The 12556-nt window shown below is 48.0% G+C and overlaps 1 protein-coding gene across 1 annotated transcript in view; it reads right to left on the bottom strand.

The window, feature by feature from the left end:
• The window catches only part of SLCO3A1 (solute carrier organic anion transporter family member 3A1), a 143550-nt gene that overhangs the window by 20606 nt on the left and 110388 nt on the right, over window positions 1-12556 (bottom strand). The window contains exons 3-4 of the mRNA XM_014944738.1: window positions 9018-9116; window positions 5798-6061 (exon numbers count right to left, since the gene is read on the bottom strand). Of these exons, the coding sequence (XP_014800224.1) occupies window positions 5798-6061; window positions 9018-9116 (363 nt within the window). The remainder of the gene's footprint in view (window positions 1-5797; window positions 6062-9017; window positions 9117-12556) is intronic.

Raw genomic sequence — 12556 nt, 5'->3', positions numbered from 1 at the left:
GTGAGTTTCCTGGGACAGATCCTGTCTTCCAGCGCGTGTTGGACCACTGTCTGCTGCAACAGGGCATGGTACCAGCTGGAGGGTATAACATATAAAACCCAGAACAAAGAGCATAGGGGCAGTGCAGGCAATGCCTGGGACCCCCCCACCATCTTCTCGGCTTGTTCCCTTGCATTTTCTACAGGAAATGATGGGAAGCTCCCCATAGAAATGAATATCCTTTCATCTTGCTACTGGTACCCATTGAGATGAATCATTTGACACCTCCTGCTGCCTTATCTGTCTCACTTCTTGGGGTGAAATACCTCTGGGAAAAAGATTAAAAGTCAGCAGTGAAGTTTAAAAATCTCTCAACAGACTAGAGTGACGTGCTTTCAGCTGCCTGGCATATGGTGCTGGGTATGAAGGGGGAATAGAAAATGGCTGATGGGGGACAGTAAAACCCCGGGGAACACAAGAGTTAAGCACAGTGCTTCTTCACCCAGCAAAAGTCATGATAAACGTTACCCTGCACCTTCTTGGCCCAGAGGTTAGTTGAACACTTTGTAGTAGCACTTTGGAGCTATAAATCTGAGGTTGAAGCCCATTCGCCAAATGGGAAAAGGGAAAGGTCTTCTGGATTCAAGAGTCTCAAAAATCTACTTGGAGAACCCACGAACTGTATCAGGAATGGCACACAAAGACTGACCCTCTCACACTCAGAAGGACCAGCTCATTTAACATCCTTATCCCAATGCACCCAATACGCTACGGAAATGATGGCAGAAAAGTGATTCTCATTGCCAGGGCAAGATAAACTGAGAAGAACAAGAAACCTCAGCCTCTTCTCACTGCTGAAGTACATAAAACCCAACTCTTCAGACCATTCACATGTGCCGCTGGCCATAGGATCATCCATAGGTTGGAAGGGGCCCAGCAGGATGTCCCAAAGCTCTCCCCTTGCCAATCCCTCAACTTTACCACCTTTTAACACCCCAAGCAACACCCGTGCCAAGGCATCAAACCCTCCCTATCTCCTGCTGGGAGGCCAGCTGTGGGTGACAGGCCACGGGCTTGACAAGCAAACACACTTAGGTACACCAAATAGCTTTGATTTGTCACTAAACATCGGGGAGTACCGGGGATAATTGGCAACCTCATTACATGAGGTTTAACTACTCTCTAGAAACGACAAACCATAATCATCACGTTGGTGCTTGAAATGAATAGTTTGGAACATTACAATCACCAAGGCCCCTTTCTCCAGTTGGAGCACCCTACAGAGACATGTTTTCAATTTGCAGTAAAGATGAGGAATACAGAAAGAAAAGTAATAAATTAGAGGGAGGTTTACAGCCCAGTCCACCTAGGACAGCGTGGTGAGGGAAAGGTGAAATGTAGCGTCGAGCCAAAATACTACTTTCTAATAGCAACAGAGGCAGCAAGCCTCAGATGTGAATGGAAAACAAAAGGCAAAATCTCTACCTGGCTTGAGGAAGCACAAAAGGCAAAATCTCTACCTGGCTTGAGGAATAGGGGATGAATAGTACAGGCAGCAAGAAGAAAATACCTCCTGGAAAGAGGCAGCTCCTACAAAAGAGAAGATGGAGTAAGGCAAGAGGTGCTGAAGATATCTCAGGTGAGTTTAATGTGCCAAAGTCCACGTGGCTTTGCCAAAATTAGTATCACAGAGGATATGAAGGAAAAGGATGACACGTACATGAAAAAGACTTCTTGACAGATACAAGGTTGAAGCAACAGCAATATTCTCATTCACAGAAAACAGGTCCTTCTAGCGTATCATCTTGCCTCCAGCAACCACCTTTTCTCAGCTTCAGAGGGGGACATAAACCTCCCTCACCCTTGTCATGGAGGTGATGGCAAGGCACACTATCTTTTTGGAGACAGACACGGTCTGCCTGACCTCAGCTGCTGCTCACCTCCTTCCCCAAAGCCTGAAGGCTGAAGTCCTTTCTGAATTAATCAAAGCTTCTGATAACAAGGACGCTGGCTTCAGAACAGCCAAGAAGAACCTGCCAACAAAGCCCATAGCCTCAAGAAATCCAAGCCAAAGGAAACTCGGAGACTGACAGGACCTGATGTGGGGCTCTTATGACCACTCGCCATCCCCTTACCTATGATGAGGATTTCTCAGCAAGCCTTTTAGATGATGGTAGGGAGCCAAACCCCAAATCCAAAAAGGCATTAAGGTCTTGGTACCCATCTACATCCGGGCCAAAGACTCACCACTCTGGCTGTGAAGGAGGTAGAGATGGAGCCCTCTCCAAAAGGCTGTGGCTATCACTCGTTAGAGTCAGGAGTTTAAAACTACTCATGTGAGCCATTAATCATGCTTAATCCTTTGAACTCCCACCAAGGACTACAGGCTCTCCATGGCCCGGGACTCCCCTGCACAGCTGGGAGCTTCTGGCCCAGCACTGTGTGTCTGCTCCCAGAGAGCACTTTCGGGGAGAGAAATCCAGGATTCAGAGCAGCTCCCTCTCTAGGTATTCAGCAGATTGGTACACAGAGCAGGAAGGAACTGAACAGAAGACAAGACAGCTGTCAGCTGTACATCCCAGCTCTCCTACGCTCTTGGAAATTAAGCTGGACAGAAACCAAAATGTTTCCAAACCTAGGGAATTTGCAGTTTTGAAATTCATTTAATTCCACAGTGAGTTTTCTTTTAATTCCTTGTGAATGAGCTCCTCTCTCCAAACCTGAAGGATTCCATATCAATTTCAATCCTTTTAGGTTTTTAATCTCTCTCGCTAGACAGGCAGAATGTAATGAATTTCTGGTTTAAATCATTGCAAAACAAAATGCATTTGGAGCAGAATGTTTCAGGGGTGTTAAAGATAAAGCCGAGGAAGCATTTTGAAACCAAATTTCATCAGAACTGACCGCTCAATTCAGTAGACGTGATGCGTCTGTACCAAAAAAAAGAATTATTTTAAGAAAATATTTCCAAGCACGTCCTGGAGCAGGTGGTGGGTTAGAGGCAGCGTGTTAATGTTGAGCGGGAGGGCAGATGCTGGACAGAAAGGAGCAGAGGGCACAGCGCCCCGACACAGCCCAGCATCATCCCTGGCCCCCAACAGCAGAGAGGTGCCCAAGGCAGACCAGAGGTAGGAAAGCAAAGCTGTGTCCCCAGGACAGCGAGGACTGCCACTGTCCATGCCTGGGGGGACTTTCACAGACCATATGGAGAGCGTGGGGCTGGAACAACCCTGCCAGGCTGCCAGCCGAGAGCAAAGAGCAATGGCAGCGTTTATCCACCCTCTCCCTGCTATTAATCTTTCACTTCCCTGCGCTCCCAAATGGATTTGCATTGCGTAACTGAAATACTAATCAGGTGAAGTGGTACAGCACTCATATGCCAGTTTAGCAACGGTAGGCACCTCCCAGGACTGTCCCAAAAGCTTTCTGGCCAGAGCCACCATGCCCCTGAGCAGAGCTGCCGTGGCAGTCACCCGCCGCCTCTGCTGCCTTTGATTGCCTCTCCACCTCCTGCCCGTCAAAGGGACAGTTTTCATTTCAAGTTCAAAGTGCCTCCTAAGGATGCTTCTTTTCCTGGCACGACAATATGGCTCCATTTTGGGAAGCCATGCTGTGGCTTCCCAAAAGCTGGGCCCTCCCTCCTCTTTAGACCTTGACAGAGATGGAAAAGACCTTTCGACACTTTGAGCAGGTTGCTTTTATATCAGTCCTAGCTTTTCTGTGTGCTAGGGCTAGGGAAAGCCAAGGAATCTCACCCAGCCCCACATCTCACTGTCTTTCAGCAGATCTTGTAGCATTTCAAGCATCCTCCCTGGTGACAGCCATGCCATGTCACCACTGACAGATGTGACCCAGCTGGGAGCTGACACCACCCCGCTTCCTCCCCTGCCACGTCCGCTCACCTGCAACAGTCACTGCAAGGCTTGAAAACAATAAAATAAAAATAAAAACCATCAAAACCCTTCAACAGCCAAAAAGGTGACTCAGTTCAGCCAGAAACTTTACACAATCAACAAACAGACTAAGGATACAAGGTCCTGCCATGTAGGAACGCATATATGTTTTTCTGCTGCTGGAAAAATAATGAATATACACAGCAAGATCAACCCACCACCTTAAACACTGAGGCATGTTTGCCTTCCCTTGTGGTACGTGTCCAAAAATCTCCTCCAGGCAGGCACCTGAGCAAACACGACTCTTGACCACGTTCTGACTGTGACAATAACGGCGAGGGACTTCAAAGGAGATGTCAGCTACCAACACCGTGTCGTCTGTGACAGCCTCAAAGGCATAACTAAAAAGGTCATTCCCTGTCTTATTTGATGTGATGTAAATTGTATTTCAAAGTCCATCTAGAAAGAGACCTCTGGAATACTGACTGATCTGAAATGGGGTTACCTGCAATGAGAAGTCTAACGTGGACGACTGTGGTGCTTCCTGATGTAATCAATACTTTGAAGCATATAGATGTGGCGGCTTAATTTCTCTACTTCTGTGAGCAATAGATGCTCTAGAAACCCCCCTATGACCTCCCTGAGTGCAAGAAACTCAGCTTGCTCAGCACCACCCTCAGGCAGAACTGCTGCTTCTCCATGCAGCAGGGACATGTCATGTTCCTTCATTTTTCTATATGAAAACCTGCAAAAATTTCCAGTGTCTATTCCAAAAACTCAGTGGCCAGAAGCAGGTGCTCTGATGAGTCCATAACGAAAGCCACAGAATTATACAGGTGGACATACCACAGGAAACGCCCATTCCTCAAACCTGAGAAAATCCTTGCAACAAGGATGAAGAAATTAATTTTACTGACAAGTTTTCAAACAATTTATCTCTTTACCTCTCTTTTGAATTTCCTCATCAAGTCAAAATTTCACATCTTTGACCTTCCCTTAATGAACAACCACATCAACTACTCAAGGCATTTTTATATTTAAGAAAACACTTTTTTCCTCCAAGTCTCTTCATTCTTCCCACCCGCACCTCATTCAATTCCCAATTAAGGTGACTGAACAGGGAGTAACTGATTTTGTCCTCATTTATCAAAATGCATTAGGCAGTAATAAAACCTGCGCTGCCACAGTGACAGAGAGTGGGAAGCCCCCACCAGTGCTCCAGGAGCACCATCTCAGATGAAGGATTTTCTAGTGCAGCCTATGGAAAGGACATCTGCCCACACTCTCCCACAAAATGTCAGATCCTTAACTGACCTTAATTACAGCCAGGTCCATTTCCATCACTGCAGGACACGATGTGGGGTTTTCTAGTCGAATTTGCTACAACCCACATTCTGCCCTGCCCCTTGGCTGCTATTATGGGTTGGTATCTACCTCTTCCCCATCCCAGTTTAAGAGCTGCAGCGTTGCACAGCCTCGCTGCTTTCTATCTGGGATAGCACAAAGCTGCAGCTCAGATGCCAGGAGCTCCCAATTCCTTTTAACTGCCCTTGCTGGCTCGCTCTCCGTTTCGGGAGGCAGAGGGGAGGAGGACAGTAGACTGGAGAGAAGTTCACAAATTACTTTGGCAACTATGTTCTCCATTTTTTTTTTTATCAACTCTACAGGACTACCGCACATTTCTGAAGCTTTGTACTTTAGAAAAAACCCAAACCTTTCAAGTGGAACAAAGTCTCTCTTTAAAATGAGGACAATGCCAGAGATAATTAGAAGCTGGGGACTGAAATTTCAGGATACTGAGGGGTTTGGGGGATTCTTTTGGGGGTAGAGGTAGATGGCCCAAATCAGAGACCAATTATAAGTCCAACCAGCTGTTAATCTCTTGCTGACTTGCACAGAAAATGTGACAAGAGCCAGTGTGTCACCTCGCAGCTGCTGGAAGCAGGTTGTGCTGCTCTCCCCCTCCAGTGCATGCCGCAGGACCCCGTTGCTGGGCTTGGGCCTCTCGTAGTCCCTCTCGGGAAGCATGGCCTGCTCGCTCTCCCCGGCGTGCTCCGGCCGCGGGGGCAAGGACTGAGGGAACCCGAACATCGGCAGGGACGAGAAGAAGAGTAAGGCACCACACAGCAGGAAGCCTCCCCACCACGCGCCGATCCACCGGGGGTCGTCCGGGGTGATGTCCAGCTTACCTGCAAGGGCACACACACACACACACAAGTCAGTGGTTCAGCTGCGGGGAGGGGAAGGCAGTAGAGTTAATGATCCTGTAGGCTGTAAGATGGTTGTTGGGGGTTGTGTTGGCTGGGGAGGGGCTCCCAGACACAAGGTGGAGAACCTCAGCGCATCCCACACCCATACCATGTGAGCCACCAGTATGTCATGACCTCCACATCCAAGAGGTCCTTTGGAGAAGTAACCTCCCACCTCACCTATCCAGATGGTACGTGTGGCATCTGCAACACCCTGTAATCAGAGCTTCTCCCCAGTGTCTTTGGTTTTCCCAGCTCTTTGAAGCTGCTGTATACCTGTCCATGTCCCATCTGCTGGTATGAGGGTTTTGGACATCACTGTCACAGTGTGCCACATGTGCCCACACAGCTGACATACCTACTAGCACAAAGACGTGCATGGAGAAGCAGCAGCACAGACAAGGACATTGCATCTCCATCCTGGTTTGCCCTTTGCTTCCAGGAGATCAAAGCTCTCCCTTATTTTCTCCACAACCCAGCAAAGGAGAAATGGGCATTTGGGCTTTATGGGCAACTGTGACTGTGTTGAGGGTGAAAGAGTCCTAAATATTGAAAAAAAACAACCATTCACTGAATCAAATGGGCTCAGAAAGGCAGAGATGTTACCAGAAAAATGAAGTAAAGCGAACTAAAAGGCAAGAGTATCCTGTAGGCCATCACTCAGAGGAGATAAGGAAAAAGAAGGCTCTGGAGAGCTTTGGGGGGAATAAAAATAAGTAGGCGAGAAGAACCTGTGTTCCTATCAGCCACCTCACGAGAGCTGGCAAAGGGTGCCCAGCACAGAGCTGAGTCCTGAGGGAGACCGGGGTCCATGTGGCAGGAGTAACAAGCTCCCTCCACTCATGATGCCTGTCTGGTTACTGCCATTCTGAAAAATCTGTCTCAAGTGAGGCAATCAAGTTGTCTCTCAAGCAGAGATGGAAGGAAACTCTTTTCTCCTCAGGGAAAATAACACGCAGCTCTCAAATATATACAAAGTTTGAAAAACAGTGTTTTGGAGGGATTGGATTCTTCTGCTGTTATTTCCTCCTGCCTGAAGTGAATCTTTTTTTTCAGGCTCTTGGGAGCACGGCCAAGTCAAGAACCATGTGAACCAAGGTCTTCCTCATATCCCCTTCCTAAAATAGGTCCTGTATGGAGGGCAGTGCAGCAGCACGCCCTGGCACCCTGCACCTCCTGCCCAAAACAGGGAGCAGGACAGGGCTCACCCTCTGGAGCTCGGTCTCCTTATGCCACCTGGAGCTGCGAGGGAACTCTTTCCCACACAAAAATAGACAGAGGCCATGCGTGCCCCATCCTTTGCATGACAGTGATGGACCATGGCCAAAGCCAGCTGGAAAGAACGATACCCTCCCTACGGCCTGCTGAGCCACAGCCCCTCCAGGCTTCTCAGCAATAACGCTCCACCGTTCTCCTCTGTTGGTTTGTATTTGTCTGGGGCTTTTTGAGATGTAAATCTGGAGTCATGTCTTATATTAAGAATGGCCAGATCACAATCAATTTAACTTTTTTTAGCTAGGCCAGCATCTTGCCTCTGATAGTAACCAGTTGCAGATGTCCAGAAAAGTACACAAGAATAAAGTCATTGTGTTCCTGACATTATTCCTTTTAATTCTGGAAATTTATGGCTCAGGGGATTTCTAAGCTAGATTTGGTGTCTCGTTCATGTCTTCTTCTATAAACTTGTGCAATTGTTTTCAAACCCATTTTCAAACTTATAACACCCTGCGCATTCATATTTCAGAGTGAATTATACTTAATGGTCAAATATTTAACGGGGTTCAAGCAAGCTCCTCTGCCTACAGGACCAAGTGAGTCTTTGGCATATCTTTGCTAAAGCCAAGAAATGAACTGGGACAGTGTGGTGTTTCACCAAGTCACAGCCATCAAAAAAGATACTTCTTTTCTGCTCAATTGATAGTATTTAGATTTCTACGGCTGCCAAGTGCATGTAAAACCAAAAAAGGGCAGTTGCACTTTTCCAGATTTGCCTGACTCTGTTCCTGCAAGGTTCAACTCCATCCAAACGCATCCTGTGAAGATGTATTTGCAACACCACTGGAACACACCCTCAAAGGGGACAACATCCCTGCAGCAGGATGAGAGCCTGTGGGATCAGATGGAGCTGAAAGCTGTAGAAAACGCATCTGAACAACTGAGGGAAAAGAACGAAACATCAGTTTGCAGTCTATGGCCAAAGGGCTTGGGGAGCGGTGGAGAACAGCCTGTTACACATTGCCCTCTAACGGCAAAGAGCACGTAGTGCAGATTGCAAGAAAAGCAGAATTTGTCATTTTTTCTTAATAAACAAAAAGACAATCTGCAAACAATTTGCTTTAACCCAGGTGCCGAATAAAAGTGAGGAATAATTAGTACTGCATTGGGAAAAAGCAATAAAGCTGTGGGACTGAACCTGTCCATCCAAACAGGGTCATTTGGGTCTGACTGGTGTGTCTTCATCAGAGAGCTTGGATGGTCCCCCCAGGTCCTAGGGATAGCAGCTCTCCAGATTTCATCCTGTGCTCTGAACACAGCTCACCTGGCATAGGAGCCTGTGAGAACCCGACAGAAAAACAGCCCCTATGTCCATGGCTAGCTGGTGTGTCCTGCCACAGTGATATTTCAAGTTGTCCTCTAACAACTGGGCTGAAACTCATCTCGCAGTAGAAAAGCCCACAGAAGGGAAGACATTTTAGCCGCTATCAACCTGTTATCCATTGGGACAGAGTTGAAAACTTTTGAATCCCCGTCATAAAACCCCTCTCAAAGTGAGACCCACACATGCAAAAGGCATTCAAGGTGAAATGAGAAGCAGTTTCCAGCTTGCGAGCATCAACATTTTTGCCCTGCTGGTAGAACATTAACATAATTAGAAACCAAACCCAGTTCTCCTTACTTGTGTCAATGAAGACAGCATCCACATAGATTTTGGTACAGAAGGAGCCCAAGATAAATCCACAGGCTGGTCCAAATACCAACATCGTAAACAGGATCCCTACAAGGAGAGAGAAAAGAGAAAATTAGTACCAGGCTCAGGTTATTCATTCCAAGTTGTTCTGCTTGTCTCCTGCAAGATGCTGTTGCCCTACTGATGTCAAATAGATAGGAATAGATCTCTGTGTGGAGTGCTTCAGGCAAAAGAGCACCCTAAATGCTTTTTGCTTTTCCATCTCTCTTCAGGGAAAAGAATAGATGGAGCTGTGATAATGCTGAAGGATTTCTATTGAGCTGAGAAGACGGTGTGGACATACACTGTGTTTTGGTTGGCTGGCTGCTCTGAAAGATGTCTTACTCAAAAGCATAAGGTAAAGTGGACCTGCCTTCTACCCCCAGGGGAAGTCTCTACCTTTGCCACCTACAGCTAAATTCCTGGGATATTTGCAGAATTTAGGGCCAGCAAATCTATGAAATGCAGAGTTGTCACAGACTGCTGGAGAAGTCCCTTTACGCAAAGGACAGCTCTTCCAAACGCGTGAAGCCCCACTCCCCATCATACCCACCCGGCAAATATTCCCCATGGGACACAGCTCTCCCAGCCTCTCACAACTGCTCACTCCTCCTGCAAAACCTGCATGAAATTGCCAGTGTAATGCCAGGCGAAGAGCTATTATAAGTAAATTACTTATCTGTTTCAACACAATATTGAGAAGCGTTTATTCTCACTCCCATTTTGGCCCTGAAACAGGCACGCTGCAGGCACACTGCCAGCTCCCAATTATCCAGGGCAGAAAGGCAGGGGGACACAAGGATAATCCAGAAAAAGAAGCAGCAAAGATAACACACAACATTTGTAAGTTAGACAATAGGAACATATTTGGCACCTTCACATTTGGGATAGGAAAACAACAAGAATTCCCCAAGGGCCCTTGTAAATGGCTTTCCAAAAAGAAAACCACAAGCAGGTCTGAGCAGCACAGAACAGAGCAGCAACTGTTCGTTTGCTCTGGGTCCAAGCATTGGTGATAGATCCATGTGTGTGGTGAGGGGGTGGCTCTTTGGGACCCTCGGCCGGGGATGTGCCAGCACCAGTCTTGGTGTCTCTGCACTTCAGGAATGTCCCAGATGTTTATTCACATCTGGGTACTTTTCTTGCTGTCCTTCAACAGTGGGCTACATCCCACATCTCTCTCCAAATCTCTCTGGAGCTGCCACCTGGCATCTCGGTACATTTGTAATGCACTTCATCACAGCTATCTCAGTCCTCAAGTTCCTTAACCGGAAACTTTTAATTCCCAAGTTCTTTCTCTCTCTCTGTGCATTTCTCAGGAGTTGGAGATACGATCAAAGCTGCAAAATATTCCCAGGTGACCACCAGCCTACACGAGGCAAACCGCACCTGCCGATGGCAGCTTAGCCAAGCAGAATAATGAGGTATGGGCAGAAACAACTTCACCTTTATTTTTAAAACGCAGAGAGCAAACTAATTCCTCCAGGTTTGTGGCACCGTGACTTGGCTGGATTAATTAAGGTACAGAACGAAGGTGTGTCCAGCCAGCCACTCGCACAGAAACTCAGGGCGTTAATGCCTTCACGGCTACCACCTACAGAAGCAAGAAGGAGAAACAAAGGTGGTGGGAGGAAAAAAGTGTCAGGTTGTATGAGCCGTGGTAACGAGTCACCGCTGTCAGGACAGTGGCAGAAGCTGTCAGGACAGTGGCAGAAGCTGCCAGCCCTCACCCCATCTCAGCTCCGCTCAAAGCTGCAGCATCGGCACCATGTCACAGCCCGTGCTGCCAGCTACATCAGTCCCCAGGGTCCCTCTGCCCATGATGTCCATGCCAGGAGTGGAGCAAGCCATCTCCCCTCCTGCAGTCACCTTGTCCCCAGGGATTGGGTTTGTGCTCCACGATCCAGCAGGAAGTCAGGGAATTTGTGCTCCTCAACCAACAGAGCAGCTTAGGAAGCCTGTGCCTTGCTCCCCCAGGGATCTATAAAGCCTCACGTGGGAGATGCCAGTCCCTGGTCACCAGCAGAAGCACTTCATGGGATGTGAAATGAGGGAAGAATTAGCTTGGGAGAGGAGGGAAAAAGGATTTCTTTTCCCAGCACACCCTGCACCATCTCCCTCCTTCCCAGCCCCAAGGCCTGCCTCACTTGGGGCTATAAAACTTCCAATGGCATTTTATAAAATACCTACAGTGTATTTTTTTTTGGTCACTAGATGGCATTAGTGTCTGTCACTGAACCCATGAGTGCCATGTGGAGTGACTGGGTGACAGTGCAGCCCACCCCAGCTCCCCAAACACCATCATCGTAGTGATGCCTTCACCCCTGGGAGGATCGTAGTGATGCCTTCACCCACCCGTGCAACCAGGCTGTGCCCTTTAGCTGGGTCCATGCGGGAAATCACAGCTTTTAGAACAAACAGTCCTAAAACTATTGAGTTTTTAATAGAGGAGTTTAAACAGACAGCGTCTAGCAGAGGAACGGCCATGGCTATTACTCTGATGAACAAGCCAACAATCAAAGACCAGGTTAATATTTGATGACTGAACATTAATTATACATTTCTATGTAATTATGGTCAAGCACATAAGGACACACTGGGCCTCATGTCGCCTGGAGCAGTGCCTGGGGCAGTGACAAATTGAGTCCATGTTTTGGATGAGGAGCCCTTGGATTTCTGCAATACTCTGGACGTTGCTCTGCTCTTACTCCTCCCACCCTAGAAGGAGTAAGGAGAAAGAAAACCCAAGCAGACCTGAGCACCTCATCTCTCCCAGTCCTGGTTCCTCAGCCCTGACCCTGGTACCCAGCACTGCAGAAGGCACTGGTGGAGAAACCTGCTTCTCCAGAGCTGCCTGAGGGTTCTCATCCACGAGGATGACCCTCTCCAAGGGAAGGTTGCTGCAGGCACCAAAGCATCCCGCGCATCCCTCAGGCACCAAGGAGCCAAGGGGCCGCTGAACTGCTGTGCCATTGACCACATGGGACCTGTGTGTGCAAGCAAAAGGACTGTGTGGCCACAGACAGCTGATTCAGGGCACCTACAACCCATGAGAGGGCAAATTCTGCAGCTCTGGGCACCGCAGGGCTGGTTGGAGACTTTGAGGACAGGATGAATCAGGCATGACCTGCTCTCCACAAGCAGATGATACTTGCTTTCCTTGCTTCTTTCTGAACCTATTGCTGGTTGAGGATTTTCTGGAGGTGTTGAACAGCTCTGGAGAACTGGGAACACACCAAAATTGTCATTTGGCACTGATGCAGGCTCATGCAGCTAAGCAGGCAGAAGGACAAGGACCGAGGCACCACCTTTGGATGTACCAGCGTTGGGTTGAAGGGGGACAGAAGTTTTGTCCCATGACGACCTCCAAAGCAAAGGCAGGGTTGCCAGATCATGTGCATACAGGAAAAACCACAGAAATGAAGCGTGTTCCATGGAGCAAAGGGTAAGACAAAGAACATGGAGAAAGATCACCCTTCACCAAAAGA

This window comes from Calidris pugnax, unplaced genomic scaffold, assembly GCF_001431845.1.
Source record: "Calidris pugnax isolate Ruff unplaced genomic scaffold, ASM143184v1 scaffold70, whole genome shotgun sequence".
Classification (NCBI taxonomy): domain Eukaryota; kingdom Metazoa; phylum Chordata; class Aves; order Charadriiformes; family Scolopacidae; genus Calidris; species Calidris pugnax.
This window is presented reverse-complemented; position numbering and strand designations above follow the sequence as displayed.